Source organism: Sprattus sprattus (assembly GCF_963457725.1).
Source record: "Sprattus sprattus genome assembly, chromosome: 2".
In the NCBI taxonomy this organism is placed as follows: domain Eukaryota; kingdom Metazoa; phylum Chordata; class Actinopteri; order Clupeiformes; family Clupeidae; genus Sprattus; species Sprattus sprattus.
This window is the reverse complement of record NC_137921.1, coordinates 57806416-57819202: the sequence shown is the minus strand read 5'-3', so window position 1 is coordinate 57819202 and position 12787 is coordinate 57806416. Positions and strand designations below refer to the sequence as shown.

Here is a 12787-nt window from a genome sequence, read left to right as displayed (position 1 = left end):
ATTTGAAGCCACAATTGTTTTGTTTAAGAGGCCAAGCTGATTCCTGCCAATAACTGTACATCTAATAAAATTAATATTTTACAGTAGAACAGTGATGTCTGTTTGCATTAATACGGTGAGAAATATGACCCTCTGCGGTCTCAGATACAAAAATAGACCCACCATTTACTTTGACTTCAGCTGTGGTCCTCTGTCCTCCTGTCACGCAGCTGAAGGGCCCAGTATCCTCAGGCAATAGGTTGTTAATGTGCAGATCAGCGAACCTCCCGTCATGCTTCATCTGGTACCTAGGCCCGGCCTGGATCACCGAGTCCCCCTTATACCACTCAACTGGGACGCCAGCTTTGGAGATCTCACAGCGCAAGATCACCTCACCTCCCTCCAACACCTCCTGGCTCTTCAGGGACTGGATAAACGTGGCAGGTACACCTACATCAGCAACAGGGACAAGTGTTCACATTCAAATGGTGGCAGTCTGCCTGCCTTCTGTTGCAAAAATAAATTGAATGTTGTTGCCATGGTCTAAAGATTGTCCCCATACCGGTGACTTTGATGGTGGCCTTTGTCTTCTGGTCTGCATACACGCAGCTATAGACCCCACTGTCCTCAGGGACAGCCTCAAAGATGAAGAGCTCAGCCGTGGCTTGTCTACACCTCATCTGAAACTTCTCTCCAGCTTCGATCAGCTCTCCACCCTTCCTCCACTCCACGGGGACCCCAGCCTTAGACAGCTCACACCGCAGGGTCAGATTGTTGCCTTCCTCAATCACCTGGTCCTTCAGCTTTTCCTTAAAGGTGACGTGAATGGCTGAAAAGAAACAGGATGAATATTATTTGCTGTAATGTTAATTTGCACAAATACATCAATATAACATGATTGCCCAATCATTACAATTGAATAGAATTGGACTGGATTGACAAACTTTGTGCAGATATGGTCAACTGTGTCTAGTCACTCTTACTATTCACTGTCACAGTAGCAGTGGTCTTCTGATAGCCACAAATGCAACTGTAAAGCCCACTGTCAGCTAGCGTGGCATCAGTGATCTTCATCTCCACCACGATGTCCCTTTGCTTCATGTGGTACTTGTCTCCAGAGTGGAGGGTCGTCTCCCCTCTCCTCCACTCCACCGTGGCGCCGGCCTTGGAGAGCTCGCAGCGCAGGCTCACAGTGCTGCCCTCCTCCACCACCGTGCTCCTCAGCTTCTGCCTGAAGGTCACCGGCTGGGCTGGAGTCATGGAGACACATCACAGTCAGAGAGAGAGACATTAACCACAGCCACAAATGCCAACCCTTAAGCTTAACATTTACAATGGTTTAGTAATGGTAATGACCAAAGACTCTATGGTAATAATAATATCTGTTAAAGGGAGAAGAGCCGAAAAGTAGTTGATTTTATTATCGAATTGCTCAAGGCAAGGCATAGCATATAATTATATTATAAAATACTTTGAATAGAGCTTAGATCAACATAGATAGACACAGAAAAAGCATTTACATTTTTAACAAGATTGGAAATACAAAATAGCCTTAAAAAAACAACAGAGCTTAGACAGAGCTTAGTCAACATTTGTCTTGCTCATGAATAAATCAACATCGAAGACAACATTTAAAGAGATGCTTCAGCTCGTAAAATGATTTATCCTCTCACCATTAACCTTGACTGTGGCTGTGGTTAGATGTTCTCCACACACACAGCTGTACATGCCACTGTGTTCCACCAGGGCTTTCTTAATCACCAGCTCCAGGACCTGATCCTTCTGCGTGATCTGGTACACCCCCCCACTGGTCAGCGTGTCTGCCCCTCTCCTCCATTCAAACGCGGCTCCCGGCTTCGAGAGCTCACAGCGCAGGGTCACACTCCTGCCCTCCTCAACTTCCTGGTTACGCAGTTCTCTCCGGAAAGATATCGGAATGGCTGCAAACAGACATATTCAGTGATGACATTGAAGAGGATCTATTTAGCTTTTCAGGTTATTATTTTAGTGTGTTGTATAGCTTTTTGACCATTTAAAAAAGTCTGCAAAGACACAAGGAACTTGGGAGTAACTCTCTCCCATAGAAACCACCAGTTGTATGAAATGCCTTGTTGGAATTTCAGCCCTTTTCCGTTGTTACAAGATGACTATCCTTGTTGTCCATCAAGCTGACCAATCAGAGCATACTGGGCTCATTGGGAGGAGGGGCATAAAGCATCAGGAGCTCTAATAGGGCGTTTTAGAAAGAGGGGTGTTCAGTATGAACTCTAACAGGGCGTTTTAGAAAGAGGGGTGTTCAGTATGAACTCTAACAGGGCGTTTAAGACAGAGGGGTGTTCAGTATGAACTCTAACAGGGCGTTTAAGACAGAGGGGTGTTCAGTATGAGCTCTAACAGGGCGTTTAAGACAGAGGGGTGAACAGTATGAGTAAAATATGTTTTTGGAATATTGAAGCATGTTAATCTATTCAAGTACAACCCAAAAATGAAATGATGAAAATAAGCATAAAAGGTGTGTGTGTGTGTGTGTGTGTGTGTGTGTGTGTGTGTGTGTGTGTGTGTGTGTGTGTGTAATGCATACTGTGTACTTTACCATGGACTTTCAAGCTGGCAGTGGTCTTTTGGTCCCGGCACACACAACTGTAATCTCCATTATCTTGAATCTTAAGATCATTGATTGTTAGCATGATGGCAAACTTCTTTTGCTTCATCTGGTATTTGTCTCCTGCTCTCAGCGTCTCGGGTCCTCTCCTCCATATGACCGTGATGCCGGGCAGGGAGAACTCACAAGACAGAGTGAGACTTTGGCCTTCCTTACCATCTACATCCTGAAGCTTACTGGTAAACTCAGCAGACACAGCTAAAACCAAATTCAAACATTCAAAGGACAAGGATTTTACAAGGGAATGCAAGCATTGTGAATACACACACAAACACACATACACACACACACACACACACACACACACACACACACACACACACACACACACATTATTATTGCAGTACCTCTCATTGTCCAATGTAATCCATCTAATTGTGAAATATACAGTAGAGGACCAAATGCGTAGTGAAATTATTCCTAAATGTATTACTCCTAAGCTAGTTACTCCTTCATTTATTACTCGTAAAATAATTACTCCTAAACTAGGTACTCCTAAAATAATTACTCCTGAACTAATTAGGTCTAAACTAAACAAGTTACCTTTCACTGTGACTGTGGCCTTTGTGCTGACCGCTCCAGCATCACACTCGTAAGTCCCCGCGTCAGTTTCATTCACCTCCCGGATAGTAAGTCTGGCCTCGTTCCCTGACCGGCTGGTCCAGAACCTGGAAGAATTCCACACCAGGCAGCCCTCTTTGTACCACAGGATGTGGCAAGGTTTTGACGTCCTGCACGACAGAACAAGACTTCCTCCCTCAATCGCCTCAGTGTCCTCCAAAGGTCTAAGAATAGTTGGCCGCCTCTCTGACAATCACAAAACCCAACAAAAACAGGTTATAAGTCAAAATGATTACACTCCTCTGACTATTCTATATAAACGTTTGTCTTGGCTGATGGAAGAGGAGCCCTCAAAAGCCCTGATGTTATCTCTCATCCTCATCTTCCACCACATGTTACGTTCATTACCTCTGACTAGCAGTGAGGCATACGATCTTCTGTCTCCGGCCACGAAGGAGATGGTGCCTGAGTCTTTCCTGGCAAGCCGCTTTATGGCAAGAGAGTGATATCCTCCCGCAGTCACCTGGATCTCATTAAGGTCGTTCGTGTACAGCTGAGTCTCGTCCAGATACCATTTCACCTCGATGAAATCGCTTGGACAAATGTGGCACCTGAACATGGCCGTGTCCCCCTGCAAGCACTCGACGTCCTCCAGCTCGTCCAAAATCAGCACCTTTCGACCTGAGTGAGCAATCACCAGAATGTCAACCAGATCCGACATATGATAGAAATAACATAGCATGTAAAACATGTGGCTGAGCTAAACCAGTCAAGATCCCCGTCATACCATGCACTGTGAGCAGGGCCTTGGACTGCAGGGTTCCAACATCAACGGTGTACGTGTCTTCATCAGTCCACTCCAGGTTGAAGATGGTAAGGGAGAGAAGCACACCCTTTTGCTTCATCAGGTACTTGTGGCCGGTGCTGATCACCACCATGCCCTTGAGCCAGGTCACCTTAGTGGCTGGCTGTTTGGTCTCACACTCCAGGATCACCATGCTCTTCTCCTCGGCTCGCGTGTCCCGAAGCTCCCTGGCGAACGTGTGCTGAAGGTCTGGAAGTCAACACACAGAACACAGAAATAGGAGGAGAGAGAGAGAGAATTATTGATTTGCAGTGAATTCAGGAAAGACTGGACTGTAATATGCCAAAACACCAGAATACCACACGCACAGAAAGACACAGAAATAGTGACAGACAGACACACACAAACGCACACTACAATATACAAGTGGGTCATCCATTCATCCTTTAATGACGTTTATTGGTTCAGTCTGTCCACTTAAATAACTGAAGATCATATTGTATATGAGGGAACCACTTGCCTCTGACCATCAGCTTGGCCCTGGTAGCGATCCCATCAGCTTCACAGCAGTACTCTCCTGAGTCCATCATTGTAGCATTGTGTATGATCAGCCTCACCAGATGATCCTTCTGGCTGATATCATACTTGGGACTAACTCTTACAAGATGGCCGTTCTTCAGCCACTTGATGGCGACGTCGGGCCTGGTGATCTCGCAGCTCAGCTCAGCGTCTTCCCCTGGGGTGACTTGCACGTTTAGCATGTCCCTGAACACTCTCACGGGCTTCTCTGTAGAGGCGCAACAGAGACCACACAGCTACATTTACAATGAATGGAATTTCACTATGGGGACCATGGCTGTTGATTAAGGTAGAAAAGTGGATAGGTCACCTTTGACGAACAGCATGGTCTTGCAGCTGAGGTCTTTAATGGTGAAGATCACATCACCAGCGTCGGAGATGGTGACTTCCTCGATGTTCATTTTGTGTCTCCGGCCGTTGTTGGAGAGCAGCGTCCTCCCGTTGCTCACAACGAGCTGATTGTTAAGGTACCAGGTGGCTTCCCCAAGGAGCTCATGTGACAACACACACTCAAAGCTGCAGTTGTCCCCCTCGAGGACTGATGTGGTCTTCAGCCGTTTGGCAATGGTGATGTGGAGGTCTGTACAGCAAGTTTGTTTTCAACCAAAAAGATTCACACAACCTTTTTATGCGATAGTTATTGATTGGGAAATTGTATATATAAGATAATAGTATAGTACAGTCATGTTTATAATAGTACAGTAAAGTATAGTTGTAATATTAAAATGCCTGTTGTATTGTACATACCATGGACTGTGACTGTGGCTTTACTCTGGCTGGTGCCCAGGTCACTGACGTACTCTCCTGCGTCATCCTTGCACAGGTTGTGAATGATAAGGGCCAAGGATCTACCACACTGAAGGATCTCATACTTGTCACTGGCACCCAAAATGACCTCATCTTTCTTCCAGGTGGGGGCCACGTTGGGCTTGGAGGCCTCACACTGCAGACAGACGTCTCCCCTCTCCTCGCCAGACATGTCCTCCAATGATCTGAGGAACACAGCTGGCCTCTCTTAGAGACCAACCGATCAGGCACGGCACATAATTAATCACTGGTGCCACACTGCAGGAAAATGTGAACTGTGCATCAAACAATTTGATAGATTTATGTATAATCATCATTTGGTTCTAATTGGCAAGAGTTGAGACATTTGAGTCATCCTCAAAATCATCCTCACTGTTCAAAAAATTGTTATTACCTCTGGAAAAATGACATGAATTCATCTGTTTTAATTAGCATTTTTTTCAAAAGCTCCATTAGCTCATCTAATGTAAGCTCATCTAATGTTGCCTTATTACCCTCATGAGTGTTTGGCTCTCACCTCGGACATTCAGTATGGCTGCCCCACTGACCCCAGGGGCTTTAAAGGTCACCCTGCTCTGCTGTGGGGAAAGCCTCTTGAGAGTGAGACTGTGGGTCTTCCCCGCAGTGCTGATCTTGTGGATGTTGTTGGTGTGGAGGATGCTGTTGTTGAGGAACCACTGCACACTGGGCACCTCGTAGTTCAGCTCACAAGTGAAAACCGCGTTGCTATCCTCCTCCATCTCCACATTCTTCAAGGGTTTTATGATCTTAAGTCTTCGCACTGCCAAAGAATACAATACAAATGAAGGTAATGGTAACGATGTTAAATTAAAAATACTGGATTTATATTTGACAGTTCTTGACTGTCAAGGCAACGGTGCTATAGAGGGCACTGCCAAAGAATACAATACGAATAAAGGTAATTGTAACGATGTTAAATTAAATATAAAAGGGAAATACTGGATTTATATTTGACAGTTCTTGACTGTCAAGGCAACGGTGCTATAGAGGGCATTGTTTCCCAAGAAATGAAGCAGTGGACAAGACATTCAGAAAGGGGAAGTGAAAACATAGGTAAACACCTCAAAGTATCCCCCAACCATCTTAGAAAATGAGGGCCCTGAATTAATTGTAAGGGGAGGTTTATCTGGTAAAAATGCATTACCAACTTTGGCTTCCAACTTCACAGCAGGTAAAAGGGAAAGCTGCCTATCAACATTTCAACAAACTATAAGTAAATAGTATATACTTATATATAGAGTATAAACTTATGCCATACAATGCATACTTCCACTTAAGTTTCCTAATGTATTTCTTCTTTGATATCTACAACCCATGAGAGCCCTCCTGCAGACTCACCCTCTACAGTGAGAATGCCCGCGCTCACTGACCCTCCTGCCAGGCAGCGGTACTCTCCTGAGTCCCCTCCCCTTAGGTTCTGGATGGTCAACTCAGCCTGGTTCTTCTCCCGTTTCATGCTGTATTTATCCGAGTCCATCAGCAGGTTCTTCCCCTTGAACCAGCGCACCACCCGTGGTGAGGGGGCAAAACCACAGCTGAGAGTGATTGACCCATGCTCTTGGGTGTCCGTGTCTTTAAGTGGCTGAACAATTACCAACGGCCGCTCTGTTAGATCACAAAAGAAAAAGACTTCTATGTATCAAACACTTCAATGTATGTTGCTCAACAATTCTAATAGACAAAGCCATGGAACTTCAGACACACACTCACAAAAATAGGTTCTTTAAAAGACTCTGTGCTGAACCCCTCTCCACAAAACTTTTGACAAGGGTTAAAAGATTCCACATACAACCCTCCAAAACGGTTCCACTCTCGGGACGAGACGTTTCTGGCAGTATTCTTTATTCTAAAGCTGTGGAAGACTTCCTGCCTTTGATGGTGAACTAAAATGGATGACTCCTTACCTTTAACAGTTAGCTGTGCCGTGGATTTGCTCTTGCCAAAGGTGAACTGCACAGGGCCAGACATGGTGCTGTTGGTGGTGCTGAAGGTAAGCCAGTGCAAAGTGCCGTCCTTATCGATCTGGACGTCCTTGCTGTTCACCAGAACCTGCCCATCCAGGGTCCACTTTGGGGGCCGCACCGACTTTATGCTGGTCTCTACGCGGAACTGGGCCTCTTTCGGTTCCGTCACCACAACCGAGGTAAGCCCTCGCACTATGCTGATGGCCTGCTCTGCAAGAACGGACACCATTCCTACTGTATCAGCAGCCATGCTTCAGGTTACGGGTCAAAACTGGTTGACCTGCTCCATTAGCTTCTCCAGTTTGGGTTCATTCATTCTTTCACTCATAAAGTAAGTTGTTTAATTTATTCACACAATGTAATTAGTATTTTTCTTTTATTCATAGTGTTAGTTGTTGCTAGGTCTTATCAAGTGTGAGTTTCATTCATTCATTCATTCATTTTAAGACACAGGGAACCAATGCCACAAACAAAACAAAAACAGAACATAGAACACTCCTACTCCACTACATCATCTACTTGAATAAGTTAGACCAGTTAGGAGTCACACTGAGTAATCCCCTTACTTTAAAAGACAGTATTAGCGCAGTCACAGACCACATCTTTAATCAGAATATGAACATCTCACCCTCCACCAGCAGCTGGCATGAGGTCTTATCATCACCAGCGTCACAGGTGTAGGTGTCTTCGTCTGAGGAACCCACATCCTCAATGACAAGCTGCCTGTACACACCCTCACTGTAGATCTGGAACTTCTGGCTGGGTGTGATCTCCCAGTTGTTCTTATACCACTTGACCTGGGCACTTGCGCGAGACACCTGGCACTCCAGTAGGCCTCTGTGTTTATACATGGCGATCTTCACCTTCAGGGGCTTGATGATCTGAACTGGGAGCTCTGGGACATGAAAGACATTGGTTTTCAACAACACATAAGTGGTCCCACTTTATATTAAAGGCACCCAGTGCAACTTTCGAGGCTTAAAAATAAACATTCAATTTCTAGTCTTTTTTTACACGTAGTAAGTTTCAATAACTCCATACCATTAAATATCGACATTCAAGGAGCAAAGATGAGACGTCGTTGTGTGGTGAGAACTGATAGAAAATCGTAAACAACAACAATCGCCGCCATTTTCTTTATTTATTGGTGCCACCAATAAATAAAGCAGGATTCCAGTCAATGGAAAAATGGCCTCTCCCCACCGGCGATTGTTGTTGTTTACGATTTTCTATCAGTTCTCACCATACAAAGACGTCTCATCTTTGCTCCTTGAATGTCGATATGTAATGGTATGGAGTTATTGAAACTTACTACGTGTAAAAAAGACTAGAAATTGAATGTTTATTTTTCGAGTCTCAAGCCAGGAAAGTTGCACTGGGTGCCTTTAAGTGTAGGCTTGTGTACTTACATGAGTGATAAACAGTGGTGGAATCTAACGAAGTATTTTTACTTCGTTACTGTAGGCTACCTAAGTACATTTTTACGTATCTGTACTTCACTTAAGTAAAAATAATAGAGCATACTTTTTACTTTTACTCCGCTACATTTTGCAGCTATTATCTATACTTTTACTCCGCTACATTTCTACAATATGGGTCCTTACTCGTTACATTTTATGAACACAGTTTCGCAAAAATGTTGCCTACACAAAAATATGAATTGCGTTGATGTTTGGAAGTTTAAACCAATCAGGCGGCTCTGTAAGCTCCAATTATAATGGCAGTTTGGCAGCAGCACTAGTTAGTCTTGCATGTCATACTAAACATTCAACAGACAGCCTGACCAACTGTCTGTTCAACATGGATCCTGAGTCAGCCTCAACTGAGCCCTGATATGAGCCACACTTGGCTCTATGTTCGAGTTCAATTGCCCCAAGAATGATTCGTGGAGAGGTTTTAATGCGTTTCCTGTCTCCCTCAAAAAAAGGAGTTGCTAGCCTTCAAGAATTCGAAATTGAAAGTAGCATTTCGAGGTAAGCAGAGTTCTTGCTTTGCTAAGTTAATGTCCCTGACTTTTGAATATTAATTCGGTTAGTGACATGATATTATACCGTTATCTAGCGAAATGCATGCAATAGCATAAAAAAAATCATGCTTGTACCTTTGTTATATTTGTAGTGGTAAGATTAAGCTGGTAGGTTAGTTATGTCAAGGTAGCGTGCCTTGTTCTGTCCAGTTTTACAATTACATTTGTTTTTCATGTTCCATGTTTCCATTTTTTACACGTTTACAATTAAATACAATATTTAAAGATATAACATGTTGTCTTTTTTGGTTTGGCTTCGTGGTTTTAACTTTGCAGATAATCCGTGGTAGATAACTTGTCATCCGCAGAATTGTAAAATAGAGTGTGAAAAGTATTACAGAGGGTAAGCACAATAAGTACACCAACCTTTCCAGTAAACAAATGTTTTACTTTTAAAGTCAAATTACTTTTTCCTTAAGTATGATAGTTGATGTAGTACTATTACTTTTATTTTCCTGGGTACTTGTACTTTTACTTTAGTACTAAACTTCAGTAGCCTACTTCTTCCACCACTGGTGATAAATAATACTACTTCTCATTTAACAGCATATTGTTCTTCTTAAAGGTGCATTAAGGATTAATAGCTATTCGCTAAAGGTATGCTAGCAGCTAAAACTAACGAAATCTCTTGAAATGTGCTGACTTTGACATTATGACAAACTAATTACTCAACGACTGTCCTTACACAGTCAAACATCAATCATGTGCAACACAAGACTAAGCAAGACGGCAAATAAGCTACTAGATCGGCAGAAGGTAATCAAAGTCAGGTCGGCGGGCATCGGCAGGCAAAACTACAGAAGGCAGTTATATGCCTATTGACCCTGCTATGCCATTGGCACGGACGCAATTCTCCATATTAAAAGTCATTGTAGCGCCCCAATTTTTTTTAAGCTGTTATTTTAAGGTTAAACTGCTCCTTACCCTAATCCTGAAGCATAATTGTTGCATATTGTGCCTTTAACAAACCCTTAACCCTAAATCAGACCAAAACCTGAAATGATGTTCTTGTGTAAAGGTAGCTAAGGGGTACAGTGCTGTTCAGTGAGTAAACATAACTCCCCTTAAAGGCGCCCAAAGCAACATTAGGGCATCAAAATGGAAATATTCTGGATAAGACAATCTTTATGATATTGACATTTACTTCACCATATTAGCACATTTGCATCATATTTGATACTTTGGGCGTTAAAAAAAGAGCGCTAAAACTAGCTGCAAGAACGTAGCCCTTTATTTATTGGTGCCACCAATAAAAAAAGATTTGGGGAAAAAATGGCCTCTCCCCACCGGCGGCGCTGGCAGCGCGGTTTTCTATCAATTCTCACCACACAACGACGTCTCATCTTTGCTCCTTGAATGTCGATATGTAATGGTATGGAGTTATTGAAACTTAATACGTGTAAAAAAGACTAGAAATTGAACGTTTATTTTTTGAGTCTCAAGCCTCTAATGTTGCCTCGGGCACCTTTAAAAGACATGTTAGTAAAAGACACTAGCACCGAAGAGTTTAAGCAATCTTGCTAGCACCCCTGCCTCCTATACCTGAGGTTGTGCGTTAGAGTCAATTGCGGGAACATAATAGAAGTTGTGGAAATACACTGGATAAATTAGAGTAAAGGATATGAAATCAAACTACACAAAAGACAAACGCAAACACACATTCCGTACCTTCCACACTTAACGTAGCAGTTGAAGACACTCCCTCTGCAGTAAACTTGATTTCACCCGCCTGCTCTGGCTTAACAGACTTAATGGTGAGAGTATGTCTTTTCCCTGTATTAAAAAAAAGCATGACATAAATAACATAATCTTGACTGGGCCTGCAATTGTGAATGCCGTCGGTAACAAGGCTGAATCGTATAATTCAGATAAGTACAATGAATACAGGTCAGATGGACAAGCAATGAGATTGACCAATTGTCTGATTATCTATAAGGAAAACCGTATAGCGTGCAAAGGAATGAACCCTCTCAATTCAAAATTGCTTCCCGATACCACTGCTGACCATTGACCAATTGAACTCAGCTTACCCTCGTGTTTGACTTTGATATCGTCTCTGGCTTTCAGCCTGCTGTTGTTGATGCACCACTGTCCATCTACATCCTCCAGATTGACCTCACACTCAAAAGATACACTCTCTCTCTCAGTCACATCTGCATCCAATAGATTCCTCAGTATTCTGATATCCCTGGCTGGGAGACAGTGTGACAGTTACACCTGAGGGGTCAAAGCTAACACATGCATAGACACGTCCGTGTAACAAAATGAGAACACATGTATTTTTTTGTAGAAGTATAAGTATAAGTTTGTAGATCTGCATTTACAGTGCAGCTGCTGATACCTGTGACCACAAGTCTAGCCGATGTTTGAACACCCTCAGCTTGGAAAGAAAACACGCCTGTGTCTCCCAGGGAGACCCGAGTGAGGGTTAAGGTGTGTTTCTTCCCCTGGGCACTGATGCGACAGCTGGGCTTAGATTTCAGACGGGCGCCATCCTTGGTCCAGGAGCCATCCACGTACGCATGGCTGAGAGTCACCTCGAATGAACAGCACTCCGTCTCCAACAGTTCCACATCCTCCAGACCCTTCACAACCTGGATCTGATTCACTGAAGTGAATGTTCAACAGTGTTCATCCGCACTTTCATCACACAAAATTGGTACCTCTTTATATGAACTGTCCTTAGTGTATGTCCTCAGTGTCAATTAATTGATAATCATAATGTATTTGTAATACTACATGCCATTATGCGTAAAGGGTGTGGTTAGATTTAACAATGTATGTATTACTAACTTAAGCCCACTGTAAGGACAGTTATAATATAATATAAAGTTGGACCCAAAATCTCTCAACCCAAGTAGTGGGTTTTGAAACAGAGAAACTCGTTCCTCAGGGAAACTACATGAGGTTGCTCCAGTGTGCAGGCCCATGGCACTAGAAACAGGGACACTGCTGTCACATTCTTGATATGAACTTAATCAACACCATGCAGATTTTATCAAGTGTCATGGTATATTTTGACAGCTTCGCATATCACAAGCTATTAAGGGGGGAAAACTAACATTGTGCAAATCTTGAATACTATTGTAACTTTTTTCAAAGAAGAATTGTGAGGAAGTTTTCTTACATGCCATGTTGAGCTTTGTGTTTGACTTGTCGTTCATCACTTCTTCGAGGTGGATGGGCCTTTGCTATGGGTACTCTTCAGATCAATCTGTCTAATTCATATAGGTTAGGGTTAGCAGGAGTAAATAAACACTTAAACACCACAAAGAAATGACATCCAGCAAATGATTCGCATATAATCCGAAAATGATATGTCACTGCAGAAAATGCTGCATACAAGAAAGCATTTGAATGCTATATTTGCAATTTGCTTAAGC

The 12787-nt window shown here is 43.2% G+C and overlaps 1 protein-coding gene across 1 annotated transcript in view; it reads right to left on the bottom strand.

Annotated features, from left to right (window-relative positions):
- Positions 1-12568, bottom strand: part of obscna (obscurin, cytoskeletal calmodulin and titin-interacting RhoGEF a) — a gene marked incomplete at its 5' end in the record, with an annotated part of 54223 nt that extends 41655 nt beyond the window's left edge. Inside the window, 19 exons of the mRNA XM_080860308.1 lie at positions 163-429; positions 542-808; positions 1023-1229; positions 1653-1919; positions 2573-2839; positions 3185-3448; positions 3611-3883; positions 3990-4256; positions 4528-4794; positions 4897-5166; positions 5334-5600; positions 5911-6174; positions 6753-7019; positions 7319-7588; positions 8007-8273; positions 11073-11177; positions 11435-11596; positions 11746-12012; positions 12532-12568. Of these exons, the coding sequence (XP_080716434.1) occupies positions 163-429; positions 542-808; positions 1023-1229; positions 1653-1919; positions 2573-2839; positions 3185-3448; positions 3611-3883; positions 3990-4256; positions 4528-4794; positions 4897-5166; positions 5334-5600; positions 5911-6174; positions 6753-7019; positions 7319-7588; positions 8007-8273; positions 11073-11177; positions 11435-11596; positions 11746-12012; positions 12532-12568 (4522 nt within the window). The remainder of the gene's footprint in view (positions 1-162; positions 430-541; positions 809-1022; positions 1230-1652; positions 1920-2572; positions 2840-3184; positions 3449-3610; positions 3884-3989; positions 4257-4527; positions 4795-4896; positions 5167-5333; positions 5601-5910; positions 6175-6752; positions 7020-7318; positions 7589-8006; positions 8274-11072; positions 11178-11434; positions 11597-11745; positions 12013-12531) is intronic.
- Positions 12569-12787: the final 219 nt, after the last annotated feature.